General features: G+C 43.4%; 1 protein-coding gene across 5 annotated transcripts in view; it reads right to left on the bottom strand.

The window, feature by feature from the left end:
* Positions 1 to 10,327: 10,327 nt before the first annotated feature.
* The window catches only part of AP3B2 (adaptor related protein complex 3 subunit beta 2), a 49,827-nt gene continuing 39,973 nt past the window's right edge, over positions 10,328 to 20,181 (bottom strand). For 3 of the 5 annotated variants that reach the window (XM_058156351.1, XM_058156352.1, XM_058156349.1), the window contains 4 exons: positions 18,997 to 19,081; positions 16,050 to 16,147; positions 11,964 to 12,102; positions 10,328 to 10,758 (listed from right to left, as the gene is read on the bottom strand). In XM_058156351.1, coding sequence (XP_058012334.1) covers positions 10,605 to 10,758; positions 11,964 to 12,102; positions 16,050 to 16,147; positions 18,997 to 19,081 — 476 coding nt within the window. In that variant the 3' untranslated portion in view covers positions 10,328 to 10,604. Of the gene's footprint in view, positions 10,759 to 11,963; positions 12,103 to 14,731; positions 14,756 to 16,049; positions 16,148 to 18,996; positions 19,082 to 20,181 lie in introns of all 5 variants that reach the window. The other 2 variants (XM_058156350.1, XM_058156348.1) reach the window with 1 other exon arrangement.

Here is a 20,181-nt window from a genome sequence, read left to right as displayed (position 1 = left end):
ATAACCCCACCTTATCAAGCGGGTTGCCTCTCTACTCCCTGATATTCTTCTTCCAGATTTGCTGGACTTCAACCCCATAATCCCCAGCCTCCAGAGCATATTACTTGGGGATTATGCAAGGTGAAATTCAACAGAAAGGAAAAGCAGCCACTTATGGACGGGGTGCGGGAAAGATGATATAAGCCATCTGAACAATCTTGGAAATCACAGATATTTTAAGTCATGTCTAATAATAATGTAAGATTTGAATGTAGAATGATATTTACTCATTAGGTCACCCGGCAGTAGCTCTCTTCTTTCCTTGGTGAGGGGCGTTGTGCAGACCCCACTGAAGTCAAGAGAATTATCGAGCATGGCGTTTATTCGTCGAAAAATGTCAGCATTGCTGCATGTGGTGAGAGCTGGAACATCCGAATTATTCCAGCAATCCTTGGTGATCCTTGCAACACCGTCCTTCTAGGAGAAAAAGGGCAGAAAAAGAAGACTTAAGCCACGAATTTTTTAAGCTTGGTTTGAAAGCACCTGAAATGCAAAGGGTTGCATCCAACTTGAATCAAGGTTTCTCTACACGTATACTTACTGATCTACCTTTTACAGGGGAAGCAACGTAGAGAATATGAAACCTTAAGCTAGCAAATTAAGGTTTGAGAAAAAGTGAAACATAATTAAGAGTAGTTAATAACAACCTTATCCAGTATAGTTTTGCATACCCTTTTCATTCTTAATTCAACCATGCCCTGTGGTCAGCTTTTCAGATTAGGAAACCGAGTCTACAAACACTGGAATTTGACTTTATTGATACAATTTCCAGTGACAAGACTTTTGAAAGCCTGCCAGCATTTCCCCCTCCTCATTATAACAAAGAGCGTTAAGCTGGGGATTTAAATTTCTTTAAATTTAAAAAAAAATTAGAATTATTAGTTAATTATTGAGGTGGCTCTCCTATTATCAATTATTAACATCTCTTGGCCTGTATTTCCTTTTTTTCTTCTTTTTTTAATTTACATTTATATCCCGCCCTTCTCCGAAGACTCAGGGCGGCTTACAATGTATAAGGCAATAGTCTCATTCTATTTGTATATTTACAAAGTCAACTTATTGCCCCCCCCAACAATCTGGGTCCTCATTTTACCTACCTTATAAAGGATGGAAGGCTGAGTCAACCTCGGGCCGGGCTTGAACCTGCAGTAATTGCAGGCTGCTGTGTTCTAATAACAGGCTTCTTACCAGCCTGAGACATTATTTTTTGCTTTGTCTTGTATAGCTTTTTAATGTTTTTACAATGGCAATAGTTGTTTATTTATCAAGTTTTTTTTAATCCTACTGTATGCCACCCGAAGTCGATTGTGAGATGAGTAGTCATATAAAATTAGATATAAAGTTCTGTTTTGAAGCTACAATTAGATGAATAAAAATGAATTAATGTTTTAAGGGCTAACATTATTCTTTCTTTCTCCAGTTATTCCTATAGAACCATTCCTTCCTTCCTTCCTTTTGTTCAGTAAAATTCTAATTTCTCTTTTTTTTCAGGATCTCATCAACTCCATCCAACTACAAACTTCCTTGGTCTTTTGATTCAGAAATGCTCACATCCATGGTTACATTATATAATCCACCCAACACGTGCCGCAAATCACTCACATTCTCAGTTAAAACTACAGCACCATCTGCTGCTTGCTGTTAAGGTTTTATGGTACTAGTAAAATTACAATGAAACTAAGTTAATAGTATGCATACTACCAAAATAATGTTAATTTATTGTGATGCATACGTACTGGATGTTATGCCTTAAGCCACCGAGTCATATGACTAATAGCATGGAAACATTTGAAATAAATAAATTAGCAACCTACACAACCAGCTCCACAACCAACAAACTTCCAACATCACAAGTGCTCCTTATACATTTATTAATAACTGCATCAAGCAACGAGGGGACTTCACTAAGCTGTCTATTTAATATCACAGGTTTAACTTCCGCCACGTAACACTTTCATTGCATTAAGCAGGCAACCTTGCAATTCCATATTCATAGACCTTATCCCATAATTCCTGCTTAATTTCATGTGCATTATCTAAATCAATTAATGTACAATGAACTTTCTTCCTATTCATTGAATTTCTCAATGGCCTGCTCGAGAGCAAAAATTTACACCGCCCTTCCCAAATTCTGCGCACTGTTGTCCAATTGTAGTTTTCAGTTTCTGTTGTTTTCAGAAGAATTATGGCAAACACTGTCCCAGACATCCATTCTCTAGTTTGTACATTCCCTGTTGCTCCCTTCCCTGTGCACACAATGACATTGTTTTCACGCATAAGTTGCATTACACAACAAACTTCATTATCTGCTGTGTTCTTAGCTAGTTTAGTGTAGCGGTTAAAGCATTAAGTTAGAAACTGGGAGACGGGGAGTTCTAGTCCTGCCTTAGGCACAAGGCCAACTGGTGACCTTGGGCCAGTCCCTCTCTCTCAGCCCTAGGAAGGAGGCAATGGCAAGAAAATTGCAGGGACCCATCCAGACACTAATTCAAAACAACCCAAAATAATAAGTTAGCACCACCAGATCTTTATTATCAGCAGTAATTAAAAATTACACATTAACTTTTAATTAACCTATACCAGGGTATCTCAACCTTGGCAACTTTTAAAATGTGTAGACTTCAACTCCCAGAATTCCCCAGCCAGCTATGTTGGTTGAGCTTTGAAGTCCACACATCTTAAAGTTGCCAAGGTTGAGAAATACTGTCCTATAGTTGGGAATAACTGCAGATTTTACCACCTGGAGTAGAAACCGAATTATTATCAGTGCAGTATTTTCCTATCCAGGCCCAAATTATCATGGTATCTATTACCCAAGATTGTGTTCCCTCCGTCCCCACTTTAATAAGAGAGTGTACAAAGACAGAAGCTAGACTGAAAAAAAAATCTGAATTAGTGCAGCTATTAAGTTAGTACACTATATTTCAAGGTTTTCTGCACCTCGAAACCTTAGAATGGAGTCGCCATGATTTTCTGTCTTTAGGAGGCTAGATTACAGAGCAAGAGGGGAGAGCAGGAAGTTATTACAACAACAGCAAAGGAAATACTTTCCCATTTATACCAAGACACCAATTACACTCAATGCAGCTGCTGAATCATCCCCATCTCTGCCATTAATAACATAATGATAGGGAGGAAAAAAAATAGCGGCCGAGCCGTTTAAGCCTTAGTTCCCCCAACTGTGAAATGGTCAGTCAAGATTTTGAAATTCAAAAAAAATCCACTCCCAATTCTGGATTTTCATTTTTTATAATTACAAGAACAAGCTGCTCTCTTACACACATACATACAGGTAATCCTCATTGAATTGACAACAGGGACCCGCCCATTCGGTTGTTAAGTGAAGCAGCCGCTAAGTGAAACCACAGCTTGGTTTACAATCAGATTTCGGCTTCCTTTCGCTTTGCAGATCTGCAAAGGTGGTAAACGCCAGGATTGATAGTTAAAATATTTTTTTTCATCCTTGCAGTTGCAAATGGTTACTAAAAGAGGCGGTCAGCGAGTGAGGATTACTTGTACGTGTGGGTGTGTATATATATGGCACTTATTTTACCATCAATCCTGGCATATATATATTGCTCCCAGAAGCACGAAGCTGAAGCCTGAAGATGACGAATGAGACTTCGTCGAAACGTTGCCAAGACATTTCCAATTTTACACGGGAAAAAACCCGAACAACCAAAGACCTACATATATATATATATATTACAATCACACACACACACATATATGCTAGGATTGATGGTAAAATAAATGCCATATAGAAATAAATATATTTCTCCTTTTCTGGGATTAAAGTCCCTATATCAGATGAAACCAGCCGTACTATATGAAATCTGACTCAATAATAAATTTATAGTCCTTACTCCCTAGTAAAGGTCTCAAAGGTGCATATGGACTTTCCCTGAAAGTCCCCTAGATACAGATCTATTTTAAAAATTGTTACCTCCTTCTAGTTCTTTTAAAGCTGTAGGGGCTCAAGGAATTTCTCATGCCGCTATTACAACTTGCTGAAGCAGAGAAAGTAAAATAGATTGCAAAAGGCTGCAATTAATTCTGAAGCAGGTTTGGCTTCGCAAAAACAAATGTAATATTGGTGCAGATATGCATTTTCCCATATGGCTGAGTAGCAACCTATCACGAGGCCAGATTCTGTCCCGACAGCTAAAGCAGCAGCTGTTCTCAACCGAAAATCCCGGTAACTCCCTCCATCTCCTTGTCTTCAAAATCTTGTAATGGCCTTCAAGGATATTTTGGGAATAAGGATTGTTCCTGGGACAGCTCCCATTTTTAAGAATACCTCAACCTCACATAGGCTTCGCACGCAAGGGAGGGTAAAATGCAAGAGGCCGTTTGAAAGGAAAACTCTTTTATCTTTCACAATCCCTTAATTTTTTTTTAAGTTAAATTACAAAAGGCCCAAATAAACAAGAGAGAGAATTAAGTTGCAAGAATAAAATTTGGGGCAAGTACTGGGAGCAAAAAACAGCCACATGTCTAGAACCAATGATAGTTCACTGGGAACCAATGGTAGTTAAAAGTTGGGAGCTGACATATTGTTTTTTTTCTGGTCGCAAAGAGAGAAAACTTCCAACTCAATATTAACAGTATTGGGTTAGCAGTGGGATAAGTTCATGCCATTTTGGAAAAATAAGCTGTAAAGCAGAAGTGTCCAACCTTGGCAATTTTAAGGCTTGTGGACTTCAATTCCCAGAATTCCCCAGTCAGCCCACAGCCCCAGGGGAATTCTGGGAATTGAAGTCCACAAGCCTTTAAACGTTGCCAAGGTTGGAGACTTCTGCTTTGTAGCTTATTTTTTCCAAAATGGCATGAATTTATCCCTCACCGCTGCTAACCTAGCATCATTAATATTGAATTGGAAGTTTTCTCTCTCTGCAACCAGGAGAACCCAACATGTCAGCTCTGAACTTTTAACTACCATTATGAACTATCTTTTTTTTTGGGGGGGGGGGGTTTCTAATTTTTATTTCTCATAAACATACTTAAATGTACAATCTCGTCCGTTATTAATAACACATATTATCTTTTAATTTTTATATTAATTCATTCTTCATCCAAAAAAAAATTAAAGCATACTTGGGGTTGCTCTTCTACCATTCCATCCCCCCTTTATTTTACAACAACCCTTCCTCTCCTTCTCCCCTCTTTCTCTTCCCTCCCTCCTCCTATTCTCTTCTACTTTCTTCTTTCCTCCTCTCCTTCCCTCCACTCCTCCCCCCTTTCTAACCCTCTCTCCCACTCTTATTTCCTTTCCCTTTCTTCCTCTCCTTTTCCCTTTCTTCTGTCCCTCTCTGTTCCAAATTAACTACCATTGGTTCTGGGAGTTGTTGAGGCCCCCAAATCTTAAAAAGTTGCCAAGATTGGACACCCCCTCCCATATTTATTTTAAAGTATTTATTTTATTTATTTATTTTGTCACAACAATATATATACCGTAAGTATATAAGATTATATAGTATATAAACATATATGTGAGTAAATATTAGGAGGTATAAGCATACATACATACATACATACATATATATATATATATAATGCAAATAATTATATATATATATATATATATATGAAGAAGAAAAAGAAAAACAAGTAGTAAAGAAGATACACTCCTACTCACCCCAAGCCTTATGCTAACCCAACACAACCAAACCTTTTCAAAATCCAGTCCATGTTTAAAAAGGGAAGCTTATTCCCTCCCTTTCTAAACACCCAGAATTTGCAGCTGGGAAGCTTTGGGGAGACCTCACCCACAAAGGCCGCTTTTGAAGGCCTCTGCCCTCCCCCCCAAAAAAATAACTGGAGGAAGCCCCTCCCCATGGCAAATGGGGGACTCAGCAAGGGAAGTTCTAGAAGACGCTCTTCTTTGGCTGAGGCTAAAGCAAAAAACACACACACACACACACAAAACACCACACAACCAAAACCCAAATATGTCCTTTGGAAATAGAAAGAAAATGGCAGGGGGGAAAAAAATATTAGGGGGCAACGGGTTAAGAAGAGGGGAGGCAGCCGTGTGGAAACCCGTATAAACGGGAGGAGACACAGAACCATGTAGTAACGTGTATTTTAGGCGTGTGACTCGCTATGAATGCATGACTAATAATAATAATAATAATAATAATAATAATAATAATAATAATAATAATAATAATAATAATAAATGCACCGTTTGGCGCACACAAACCCAGCATCCCGCAAAGGGAAAACCAAGCCGCGCTTGAAGCGAAGGGCATTTGGTGAAAACCATAAAACTCGGTTTAAAAGTCAAGTCGGGAACAACGCGCTGAACGGGAGTTGGGGGAGGAGGGGGGGTCCCCGGGAGGTCGTCTAGTCCAGCCCTTTCCCTCAAGCAGGAGGGCTTCCAGGGCGAGGCAGGCAAACGGGCCTGCCGAAAGGAGAGCCGGAGCGCGCGTTCCTGGCACGTGTCGGGGACGGAGGGAGGGAAACATAACCAACCAACCAACCCGTCAAGGACCAAAGGACCTGGAGGGCCCTTTGCAAAGAAAATCTTTCTTTCTTTTTCTTCTCCTCCTCCAGCCGACCGGCTCTTCCCAGGCAAGCGCTGCCGTGCAAAACAGCAAGAAAGGCCGGGGTGGGGTGGGGTAAAAAGACGCGTGTCTGCCAAGAAACGTGAGAAGCCACCTCCAAGGAGTGGAGGGCAGGAGAGAGAGACGATGCAGCCTTGCAAACAAAGCAAGCCTCGGGAGGGGAGCCCTAAACCCCGGGGCCGGAGGCGCCAAGCAAGGCTCGTGGGGTTCCCTCGCCTCGCCTGAACTCACCGGGGGCGGGAAAGCCATGTCGAGTCAATGCTCCGGAAATCTCGCACGAGCGCCAGGCGCGGGAGACTTATAGCCTGGGAGTGGAAGCGGGGCGGGGGGGGAGCTCGAGGCGCAATTAACCAAAAAAAAAAAAAAAAGGGCACCGCGCCCGCGCGCGACCCAAACGAGGAGTTTTGCAAAGCAAGCTCTGCCTGGGGCGGTTTCCTTCTTCTCTTGCACCCTCCCCTCCCCGCACGTGCCCCCCCCCCAGCTCCAGGCTGGGGGAGGGAAGGAAGGAGCGGGGGGGCTTCGCAGCACGTGGGGAGGTGGGCTTCGAACCCCGTGCACGCGCGACCACGTCTTGCAGCGAGCACAGGGGGTGGGGGTGGGGAGCGGGATATATATCTATATCTATATCTATCTATCTATCTATCTATATATATATATGTATATTTACATTTATATCCCGCCCTTCTCCGAAGACTCAGGGCGGCTTACAGTGTGTAAGGCAATAGTCTCATTCTATTTGTATATTTTTACAAAGTCAACTTATTGCCCCCCCACCAACAATCTGGGTCCTCATAGATAATATAGAGTTGCGCGGTTGCAAAAGGGGGAGTTGGGGGGGGGCGACACCCCGATTATTCATTTTGGGCCCCCCCCCCTTTTTTTTTTATTTGATTGCCGAGCAAACTTTAAAAAGCAAGCAAGCAAACAAAAGAAATCGGAAAGATTGATCCATTAAGGTCCGATCGCCGCCTTTTCAACCGCCGTGGGGGGGTTGGGGGGGGCCGGGGGAAAGAAATAAAACCGTGCAAAAGTTTTACTTTGCAGGATTCGCTCTGCAGCGAGCAAAGACGGTGCGCTGTTTTTTTTTTTTTTTAAACAAAAAACTGGCAATTTAGGATTATTATTTTTTTTTAAAAAAGGGGTTGCTTCCCCTCCCCCCCCCGTCTTTGCTTTACAAGAGGAGTTTCTGGAAGAAACAGCAGGCGGGGAGACGTTTTGTTCTTAAGTCGCGGTTTGATGAAATCCTGGTTTGATGAGGGAACAAACCATGGCCATGAATGGACTGGTGTCCGCGTATGCATGTAGTTTCGATTCCCAAATAAACTCCGCGATCGTTCAGTGCGATACAAGAAGCAAAAATTACAGGCTATGGGCGATTATCTATGGGCGTTCTCTTGACATTTAGTTGCTACATCGCTGCAAGGCATTTAACTTCAGCCAAATACTAATTGAAGGGAAATTGCGTTCATAGGCAGATGCTGAACTAACAACTAGATAATGACAAAATAAATCGGGAAATGGGAAACTAGTAAACGGTGGGTTTACTCTCGAGTAAGTCTGATCTTGGAAATGTTGCATTATTAGAGGAACTCCGGTAACCCAACAGCTGAAGCAGGAGGAGCTGCAGAATTTCCATTTAATTTCCTCCGTTTTTACTTTTCCTTGTGGTGAACTCAAAAAGCTGGCATTTCTGAAAGGCTGCCTGACTTTAGCAGATTTTTGGGATTTGGGGTCTGCAGGCCCCTTTTTGAGCCTGGAAAAGAAGTTGCCTTCCTGAGCCTGGAGCTTCAAATGCTTGTAGCTCAGTAGTTAAATAAAATGAATAAGGGTGAAAGGCGAACAAATGTGTCCCAGGATACAAAAGACTGAAAATCAGGCTTGTCAGGTGTTAATATCTTTTCTATCCTGCTCTACGGAGTAGAGAGTTGGTCTCTGACGGAAAACCACTTGAAGAAACTAGAAGCATTTGAAATGTGGATTTGCAGATGGCTGTTATGTATAAACTGAGGAGGTGATAAGCAAAAATACAGAATCCTTCACTTAATCCTCCAGGGAAAGATTGAAGACAAATGAGGTCCAGGCAGAAGAACATCATGGCTTCAAGATCTAAAGCAGGGGTCTCCAACCTTGGCAACTTTTAAGACTTGTGGACTTCAACTCCCAGAGTTCTCTGGGAGTTGAAGTCCACAAGTCTTAATGTTGGCAAGGCTGGAGACCCCTGATCTAAGGGACTGGTTTGGGCAAAACTCAGCAGCACTCAACTCACAGCAGTGCGGCTGTGGACAAAAATAGGATTGCCAACATGATCGGCAGCGTCCGATGACGGATATGGCACAAGGAGGAGGAGGAGGATCCAATATATTTTGAAGGTAAGATCCAATCTGAGTTGGTCAACAGGACCAGAGGTTTAGTCTTCTCGGGTTTTCGGATTTGCGCTGGAGCCCATCCTCGGTGGATTTATCTGTACTGGAATGAATAATGTTTGAAGCCTGGGAAAAACAGGTCCCCTATCAGTCAACAGGAGTGCTGATTTACAACCAGCTTATCAGGTACTTTAGGAGCTGAAGGAAAGAGCAGCCAAAGACAGCCAGGCACAAAGGTTTGTTATAGTATAGAGTGGGCAATTCATTTTTCCAAGGAGTTATATCGGAGAACAGGGACTGTCATGGAGCTCACAACCAATAGGGCTGTGAAGATGTGTAAGGGTAAAATTCACTTACCTTCGCTACCGGTTCGCAAATGTGAGTACGTGCGCTCGCTACGCTCATGTGCGCCACCTCCATACATGCGCAGAACCTTCTGCGCATGCGCGGAGGGTCAAAAACGGGACGTGATGATATTCAGCAGGTATATTCTCATTGTGCCCAAGGAGAGAAATATCTGCCTCTACCTAGGATCGAACTCACAGCCTCATGATTGTGAGGGGAGAGCTCCACCTGTAGGTCACTGCACCACTCTATTTCGCTGATGCTTTGTTTAAAAAAAAAGACCTGCAACCATGTTTTAATAACCAGCTAAAACAGCAGAATCTGGTCTGAACATTTGTCTAGCATAAAGCTGCCCTTCATTTCCCAAACTTATTCCTTTCTTTTCCTTCAGAATTCCTAGGGGGAAAAAAAACTTCTCCAACACACTCTACAAATTAAATTCCTGTAGTTTTAGCACTTGGGAGTTGTTATCTCTGCCTCTGCTCTTTCAAGCGTCCACTAGTGATGTACTCTTCTCATGTTAAATAAACAGTGCATACTCCCTCCCCCAGCAGCAGTTAGGAGGATGAATCATGGAGTAAAAAGAAGTTGGCTTAAATCCAGGGGTGAAATGCTATTGGTTCGCTCCGGTTCGGGCAAACTGGTAGTGATAAAAACTTACCAGTTCAGGCGAACCCGGTAGTAAAAAAAATGCTTTACAAAAGTAAAAAAAAAAGTTCTGACGATCACAGCTGTGCTGCGTGATTGTTGGAACCTTTTTTTTTAATACTTTTTTTAATGCATTTTTTTACTACCTTTTCACCTGAACAGGTAGTAAAAATGCTTTAAAAAAGTTTTTTTTAAGTTGGCCACGCCTACCCAGTCACATGACCTACCACCACCAAGCCACGCCCACAGAACCGGTAGCAAAAAAAATAAATTGCATTTCTCCACTGCTTAAATCCTGTCCTCCTAAGTAATTTTTTTTGCTATTACCCAAAAGAGCCAGTAAACCGAAGCCAAATCCAAGAAGCCATTTTATTGAACAGTCTCTGCTCATAATAAATAGAGCTGTAGAACATAAGAATGGAGACGGCAGGGACAACAAAGGCTGTGGAGTCACAAGAATCTTCCCAGTGCTCTAAACACAGAGACATACACACACACACAGCTTCACTCTCCTCCAAGCATTTCCACGTGGACTACAACCACAACCGACGGAAACATTGGAGTGTAGGCCTCAGCCAACAGAAGCATTGGCTCAGATGATTGATATTCCTGGGAGATGGAACTCCCAATTCTATCTCCATCACTCCTGGGTCAAGGAGTGGATGATGTCTTTCACCAGCATGGTACCAATCAACATCTTCTCACTGTTGATGGTAAGCTGCGCCGAGTTGTCCACCTTCTTCTCCAGCGTGATCAAGATGAGACATTCCCCACTCACTGTTTTAGCAGCAAACCTGGCCAGGAGAAAAACACCAAGAAAAACGGCAACAAAAAATATTTATTTTTGCCAAATAATAGAATAACGCTCCTAACCAATATAGCTTTCTGGATGTATTGAATGTGAATGTCCAGCATCTCTAAGGTAGAAACCAGCAAGATTAAAAAAGGCAGAAGATGGTTGGAGAAAGAAAATCGGGAATTTCCAAGCAAGGTCAGAATGCGCTAACTCCGTGTTTCTCAACCTTGGCTGGCTGGGGAATTCTGGGAGTTGGAAGTCCACGCATCTTCAACTTGCCACGGTTGAGAAACATTGACCTAAAATCATCCCAGTGGTGAAATGCTACTGGTTCGCACCGGTTCAGGCGAACTGGTAGTGATAAAGAGATACCGGTTCGGGTGAACCAGTAGTTAAAAAAAAAGCTACTGGTTCCTTTGAACCGGTATTGTTGAGGATCAGCTGTGCCGCACGATTTATATTCACTAGAAAGCTGGAAATCCTGTTTTCTAGTGAATCTAAACCGTGCGGCACAGCTGATCCCCCCCCTCGCTGTTCTACTTAACCTTCTCATGCCTCCTTTTGCAGCGTGTGTTTGGCGCGCACTGTGCATGCACATGCAGTGTGCGTTTGGCACATACTGCGCATGCGCAGCCAGGGAACCAGTAGCAAACTGGTTCAGATTTCACTACTGAATCATCCAGTTGGTTTTGTCCTGGCCTAAGACAGGGCTAGAACACAGTTTCCTAGTGATTGGCCCAAAGTCACCCAGTCGGCTTCAATGCCCTAAGTGGCACTAGAATTCACTGTCTCCTGGTGATTGGCTAAGTCACCCACTCGTCTGTCATGCCTAAGGTGGGACTAGAACTCACAGTCCCTTGCTTTCTACCCTGGTGTCTTAACCACTAGACCAGAGGTCTTGAAACTTGGTAGCTTTAAGACTTGTGGACTTCAACTCCCAGAATTCTCTAGCCAGCTATGATGGCTGGAGAATTCTGGGTGTTGAAGTCCACAAGTCTTAAAGCTGCCAAGTTTCAAGACCTCTGCACTAGACCAAACTGGTTCTCTTTGGCTCAAAATCTTTCGCAAAATAGTGAGATGTCCTGATGTACTTGCAAAGAGAGGATCTGCCATGGATCCAAGGAATCTCTCCTTTCAAGAGAGGATCCAATAAAGGCAGCCAGGACTGGGGGAGGGGGGGGGGAACAGCAGTCATTTCTTCACCTGTACTCTTTGTCCGAACCGCAGGGTACCCGGCTAACGTTCGCAGCAGCTGTCACCTTTTGCACAATCACGTGGTCACTCTGGCAGGTGTCCGGGAGAGTCAGCTTCTCTGTGATTTCACTCATCCCTGTTAGCTTTCCTGGAGGTTAGAAAAGACAAAAACAATAACAATTCAGGCATTTTTCTCAGTGTTGTTGTAACTTGAACGGCCACTAAGTGAATGGCTGTAAGCTGTGGGCTTACCTGTATTGGGCACTGATCCCCCTTGATGGACCAAAGTATTTCAAGATGGATGCCATCTTGTGCAGGGATGGGCAGCAATGCCAATTTTACGATCCGTAGACTTCAACTCCCAGAATTCCAGAGTCAACATGGCTGGTTCAGGAATTCTGGGAGTTGAAGTCCATAGGTCATGAAATTGCCATTGTTACTCAGCCTAGATCATGTCTTAAGTCAAACTAGGACTGGGAGATCTACATTGAAACCCACCCTTAGCTATGGAAAGGTCACTTCAGGTCAATCTCTCTCCTTCAACCCAACCTTTCTCACAAGGGTGTCATGATTGGAACAAGTCAACAACCTCTTTTAAGTTTCAGAAGGAAAGACAGACGTAAGTCAAGCAAGCAAACAATTCTAGCTTACTCCTTTGCTATGTTATATACAGAATCCAAAATGGTGCTTCCCTGCAGTTTAGCTAAATGAAAGATACCGATTAAAGCTCTCCAAAGTTAGGTGGAACCAGTGCAAGTCAAAATCATGTCTGAACATGCATGCAAACTCTTGTGGAACTCTCGTATTGCGCTCACTAGAGAGTTGTGCATTTTCAACACTAAGTGGAAACTCTCAGAAGCCAGGAACCTTTTTAATATCAAGCACCATTCCATAATTAGTATTTTTTTATTAGCCATGGGAAGGGGCAACTTAAAAAAAAAAGTAGGTTAAGTTAATTACTGGAGCCAGCTTTGCAGGAACTAGAGGGCTCAACTGTGAATTGGGTCTGAAGGGTGAAGTTCTCATGCCAAGAGGTGCTTCATGGGAACATGCGAAAAGTCTGGTGCTCACCAGCAGCCCAGGAAATGCCAAAGAGTCTGTCCAAGACACAGGAGAGCAGGAAGCAACAGCAAGGGACTCAAAATTCCTCTTGCCAAGAAATATGCCTGAATTGGCTTGTGGTGAGAAGCTTGTGGTGAGAAGCAGGGTATAAAAGACATGCAGAGGTAGGCAGAGAGAAGCTAAGAGACAACAATGCTGGAAGCCTTAGACTGGATTCACACAGTTCACTAGAACAGGGGTGTCCAAACCAGGGGTGAAATGCTCCCGGTTCGGACCGGATCGTATGATCCGGTAGCGATCATGGCCGGTGGTTCGGTGATCCAGTAGCGAAGCTCCGCCCACCCGCCTGGGTGTCATTACTTCCCGGTTTTGTGTTTTTTGCCTTTTGCGCATGCGCAGAAGGTTTTGCGCATGCGCAGAAGGTCACGTGCACAACATATGCACTTCCGAACCGGTAAGGAAGGTAAGTAGATTTCACCCCTGGTCCAAACCCTTTTAAGATGTGTGGCTTTGAACTCCCAGCATGGGAAATTCTAAAAACTGAAATCCACAGATCTTAAAATTGCCAAGGTTGAACACTCCTGCCCTAGGCCATGTTACCTTGATAAACCAGAACTGGCTGGATTCAGACACCACATTAAAACAAGCAAGCATATTATGGCATGGTATCCTGGAAGTGCAGCCTCACGATCAAATTTTGGGCGCCTGGCAAAAGGACCACATGGCTGCTTTCTGCATCCCACAGTCATGTGATTGGGTTTTACGAGAGTTTTGCCAAAACCCAAAGTTACTTCCAATGTTCAGCAAAACTGCCGAAATGGTTCACTGTGGACCCATAGTGAATCATTGGTTTGCTAATGGCCGCATCTAGATCATGGTTGTCCCAAAGGTGCTTTTTTCAAAAGGCAGCCGGATTTTCTTTTTCCTTGAAGACGTTTCACCTCCCATCCAAGAAGCTTCTTCAGTTCTGACTGAAGAAGCTTCTTGGATGAGAAGCGAAACATCTTCAAAGAAACAGAAAGTCCGGCTGCCTTTTGAAAAAGCACCTCTGGGACTCATGACCACAGTGTTGGTCTAACAACCCCACAGCGCCTTTACGACCACTGCAAAAAAAAAAAAAAAAGAATGTGAAATTGTAAAATATGACCGTCACGACTTATGACTTATTACGGTGATAAGTCGAAGACTACTTATATTGATCTTTAATTAGGAGGCCAGGAGAAGCAGAGGGCAGGGCTCAGGTCTACAGAAAGAGGCAAGAAGGGTGTCCAAGACAGAAGCCATCCTAGCACCAGGAACAGGGAAAAGGTGGGATTCAGCGTGTTTGGAAAGCAGTGCCTGTGCTTAGGGCCAGACAGGAAGGGAGGCAGGGAAGCAGCAGGGCTGTTTGGACAGCAAGAAGAAAAAGAAAGAAAGAAAGAAAGAAAGAAAGAAAGAAAGAAAGAAAGAAAGAAAGAAAGAAAGAAAGAAAGAAAGAAAGAAAAGGAAGGAAGGAAGGAAGGAAGGAAAAGAGAGAGACAGTGAGAGAGGAAGGAAGGAAGGAAAAGAGAGTGAGAGAGGAAGGAAGGAAGGAAGGAAGGAAGGAAGGAAGGAAGGAAGGAAAGAAAAAGAAAGAAAAAAAGAAAAAGAAAAAAGAAAAGAAAGCATTCGGGGAAGCGCAGCTAGCACTGTGGCCGAAGAAGCAGAGAGGTGTAGCATCTGTGGCTGGCACTTACCCGCGACCGTCCTTAACAGATGCTCTATGAAAAAAAAAATACGGGAGAATGCACGAGGCAGCGGAAAAGAACAGAGCACAACAATTAGCACCAGCAGAGTCCAGGGATGCTGTCCCTACAGCCAAGCAGGGCAGGAGGAGAACATGAGGGATCTGCAATGGATATTCTCCTTCTGGGGAAGAAGGCTCCTCTCCCACGTCTCTGCGGACCAAGGGCGGGCGATGCCCACAATAAATTCACAAGAAGCTTAGGAGAAAGAGAAGGTGGCATGGGCAGCTGGAGGACAGATTGATAGGCATCAACAAAGAAAGGTGATCTATCTGTCGGGGGTGTTTGCAGAATACGATTTAAAAACATCTGAAAACAGGCAGAGCTTTGATGGTAGCCACCATCTTGATGTCTTTGACCATATCCTGCAGAGACCTCTACCCCATCTACATGGTTCTTCAGAGGTATATTGCCCATGAGATTGTCTCCCAAGGAAGTGTTGTGGCCCGCCGGCGGCCAGCGGAGCTGGCAGCAGAGTCAGACAGTTGGGGAGGAACTTGGGCCAGTCCTGGGGGCTGGGGAAAGCTCGGACGAGGGCTCTGCATCGGAGGCAGAGAGAGGGCCAAGGCCATCTGATAGTTATGTGCTGCCTCCAGAGTCTGACATCAGCGAAGCAGAAGAACAGCGAGAGAGCCTGTTCCCAGTGTGCACATGTGCAGAGCTGCCGGAAGACAAGAACAACTAAGAAAACAGGGTCGACTTCGGAGTAAGGCTTGGAGATGATTGTCCCTCCCATAAAACATAAAAGAGGAGCGAACAGGACATGAGCTTTTGCAGGAAGCAATTAGTTCATCTGGTCGGTTCAAGCTTTGAAAAGTTCTATTTGATTCTGTGCCAAGTTTGGCCTTGCCCTGCATTTGGCAATTAGTTCTCTGGCAGCATTCCAAGGGAGATAAGGTGGGTGTTTGTAAACATTCTCCTCAAAGGCTGTTTGAGAAGCCTTTCGGACTGGGAATGACAATAATTCACCGCCGTGTAAATAAAAGAGGTTTTGCCAGGACTAAGATTGCACTTTAAACTTTCTAAGGAAGCCTAGGTCAGAACAGGAAGTCTGAGCAACTTAAGGAAGCGGTGGGAAACGGTCACCCCCCATTTCAAGAAGCTGGGGTCTGTCTGGCCCTTGGTCCCGGATGGATTCATAGGAGGCTGGAGAAAGGCATGAAAGAAGTCAACATGGATCTCCTTCAGCAGAGGTTTGTGAACCTATTTATGCGAATGCCATGAAATATCTCGGCCTTTCCCTGTTTCTCCTGCCCCCAAACTCACTTACCTTGCTCCTTCTTGAATTCGTTTTCGCTCATGAACACTGGAGCTATAAGCTCCCCAACTGGTGATTGGATGGACAGGTAGAACTGGCGGGTATGTGTGCTGGAGACAGAAACAACACAGCAGCCAAACTGAGTTAGCATTTACAGTGTCTGGAGAGATTAAATTATTTGCCAAATCACCACTAAAACTCTGCAATTTTGTCTCTTACAACAGCTGTTTTTTCCCCCCTTCCTATTCTTTCTACCGGTTTCCTGCTCCCATGTTTAAAATTCTTTTATGCTGTTGGCATTTTAGAAAGGGGAAATTCTCTCTATATTCCTTTCCCGAAATCCTGTACGGAGGTTTTGTTTTAAGTTTCCAAACTGGAAGACATGCAGATCGATGAACTAACGGCCCCAGCCAGCATGTTCTCTTGGGTTGAAAATTCAGGGAGTTGAAGTCACATTGTGAAATAGAGAAACATTAGCTTAGACTCAAAATGATATCTGCCATTGCACAACCTCAATCAGTATTTTGTTGGTTTTCCGACAGCACTTAAAACTCACACCTGCTTCTAGACAATCATAAGATTTGGTCACTGTATAAGCCATTCTTCAAGACCATCTCTTACCCGCTGAGATTTTAAACTTTTCCTTCTTCGATCACTTTCTCAAACACCTATTTTATAAAAAAGCCAATATTTAAACAGAACGGGAGACCTTAGTCATGAATGCTGCTTTATTGATGCTTTGTTTTCCCAACCTCTGTGGGATTATTATGATTCAGCTCATGACTCAGCAGGCAAAGAGGACAAACCTTTGAACCCTGGGCTGCCAAGACAAGACAAATGCAGCGCCTGGCAGAGAAAGCTGGCAAAAAAAAAAAGAGACCAGTAATCCTTCAATTGAGTCCAACATTTCTGTTGTTGAGTGAGGCATTTATTATGTTATTCACTTAACAACCAGGTTACTAAGTTATCAACTCTTCACAACTGTAGAAAGAAAAGTCATAAAATGGGCAAGCAACAGAAATTTTGGACTCACAATTTTGGCCGTAAGTAAAGGACTACCTGTATAATCAATCAACTAAGCTCTTAGTCTCAGGAGCATATAAAGAGATTGTATAATGTGTTACTTGAAATAGATTCTGAAAGGGATTTGGTAAAGGACTGTATGATAAAGTGGGCACAAAATTTTCAGGAGCCAATATTATTGGAAACGTGGGAAAAAATTTGGGTTAGAAATGTTAAATTCACGCAGGCACAGAATCTGAGGGAAAATTTTTATAAAATGTTTTATAGATGGCATTTAGATCCTAAAAAATTATCGTGTATGTATCCAGATATGCAAGCAAAATGTTGGAGATGTAATTGTGATGACGCTACATATTTTCACATTTGGTGGACTTGTAAGGACATAAAGGCCTTTTGGATAAAAATTTGGTGGATTTTACAAAATGTTTTGAAAAAGAAGATAAAGTTCCTGCCGCAATTTTTCTTGTTGGGAATTATTACGGATTGTACAGTAATTGAGACTAAATTGATTTTAAATCTAATAACAGCAGCAAGATTACTAATAGGACAATACTGGAAGAAAAAAGAAGTACCTACAATAGAAGAATGGATATTGAAGGTTGCCAATTTGGCTGAGATGGCGAAGATATCAGCCTTTTTGAAAGACAATACGCAAGAAAGATACTTAAAGGAATGGAAAAAATGGATTGACTATATTCAACGTAGATATCAGACTAAGAGTTATCAGACTGTTTTTGAATGATTATGATGTATTATTCTTGATTGTTTTTGGGGGAAGTTAGGAATTGATGATTGTAGGGGTATAATTAAGTTGGGATGAAATTTTTTTAGCATATGTTTGTTTTATTTTTAACTATACCTTGTGCCCGTTCCGGGAAGTCGGGGGAGGGGTTGTGAAGGAGGGAGAGGAGGGGGGGAAAGGGGCGAAAATTTTTTGTAAAACTTTTTGAATAAAAATCAACTAAGCTCTTTGGGACGGGGTAGACTTCTGAAAGGAATCAATTTTGAGAGTGCCTGTAACATCCTCACAACGCCCCAAATGTGTCCACTAATGCCCCCAAATGATTGTTGAGCTCTAGTTTGGACTGTAATTATGGGATTTATTCAGTGGTGAAATCTAAACTAGTTTGCTACCAATTCGCTGGTTGCGCAAGCACGCTATGCACCAAACGCGTGCCTGCGTGCACATGCACAGTGTGTACCAAACACATGCTATGTGCATGCACGCACATGCACGGTACGCACCAAAAGGAGGCTTGGGAAGGTAAGTAGAACAGCGAGGGGGGGGGGATCAGCTGTGCCATGTGATTTAACTTCGCTAAAGCTAAAGCTTTGCTTCTAGCAAAGCTAAACCCCATGGCACAGCTGATAAGTCGGAAATACCGGTATGGAGGAATCAGTAGCTTTTTTTAAACTACCGGTTCGACTGAACCGGTAGCTTTTTTTTTTACTATCGGTTTGCCCAAACTGGTAGTTTTTATCACTACCGATTTGCTCAAACCAGAACAAACCAGTAGCATTTCACCCGTGGATTTATTCCCATCACAGGTGGAGATATGCATCCATTTTTAACACAGGGCTAGACAAATCTTCATGGAGGATTGGACCTCCAATGGACCAATCATTGACCTTCAACGGACTCTGCAGACTTGTAGTCTGATGGCTTGGTTGCTACCTCCACAGTACCAATAAATTGCTGGAAGGCAGCCATGAAAAGCCGTCACGTTAGCTTTCCCCCCTCTTCCTTAAAAACTTCCTAAATCTATCTGGTTGGCATCTATATTTTAACATCAAAAGTAGGACTAGATAAGTTCCTGATCTCTTGCAGCAGGACTCATCCTTCGGTTCTTCAATCCTGTCTGTCCTGTATAGGAAGTTGTATAGGAAGTCGAGAAAACACAACCTTGCAGCAAAAGGAACTACAGCAGGTACTCACCACAACTGGAAACTCGCCACCTGGGTAGAGTCGCAGAAGTCTATGCCCATCACCACACTGACCGTCTCCCCAGGGGCCAGAGACTCTGCAAGTGGAGGGAAAAAAGACCCAGAGAAAGATGTTAGGGGAGCCATTGTCTACACCTCTACCAGACCAAGGCAATGAAGATATTTCCTCAGCTCTTACAACAACATGCAGTGAAGCATGTCAAATGGGCAGGAGCAATCCTAAATACACTGGAATACCGTATTTTTCAGAGTATAAGCTGCACCTTTTTCCCCCCTAAAAGGGGGTGAAAATTTGGGTGCGTCTTATACACCAAATGTAGCCCCGCTCACCCACTGGCCCCCACCCTTTGGCCTCTGCCTCCCAGCAATTTACCTCCTTGCAGCAAGCAGCAAGAAGAAACAGCCCATTTCAGCTTCAGCACAGCCTAATTAGCATAAGTTGATTGTCCCTTGGATCGGCCTCCCGACTCTCAGCTGTTTCAGGCTGCAGGGATTGCTGTTGCTGCGCGGGCCTCTGCTGCTTGCTGCAAGGAGGTAAATTGCTGGGAGCAGTTTTTTTTTTTCTTGTGCTAATCAAGCTATGCTGAAAACGAAAATGAAAGTAAAGCAGGCTGTTTGCTGTTTGCTGCATGGAGGCAAAATTGCTGGGAGGCAGAGGCAGATGTCTTTTTCTTGTTTTCCTAGCCAAAAAAGGTAGGTGTGTCTTCTAGCCCGGAGCATCTTATACTCTGAAAAATACGGTAGTTTCATTTCTTGTCCACAAATTAAACACATCGCTAGCACTAATGATTAGAAACTGGATTTTTCTTCCTAAATGGCTTGAGACTCTTCATTTTATTGGTCGGAATCCTGACACTACGCTCAGAGAGCACTAAGGACTCCATAGTCCTCCTCCTCCTCCATTCCGCAAACCCTCCTCTATTCTAGCACTGATGATGTTACCTAGTTGGGTCATGAAACGTCTGCAAGAAAACTACCAAGCTCAGACAGCACCCAGGGCCCCACAGCTCAACCCTAAGCTACAAATTTTCTCTTCTATCAGTGATCAATATCTCCTAGGCCAGGGGTCTGCAAACTGCAAAGCTGGCTGAGGAACTCTGGGAGTTGAAGTCCACAAGTCTTAAAAGAGCCAAGTTTGCAGACCGCTGGCCTAGGCTCACCTAAAGATGCCTCCCTT

This window comes from Ahaetulla prasina, chromosome 13 (genome assembly GCF_028640845.1).
Source record: "Ahaetulla prasina isolate Xishuangbanna chromosome 13, ASM2864084v1, whole genome shotgun sequence".
NCBI lineage: Eukaryota > Metazoa > Chordata > Lepidosauria > Squamata > Colubridae > Ahaetulla > Ahaetulla prasina.
This window is presented reverse-complemented; position numbering and strand designations above follow the sequence as displayed.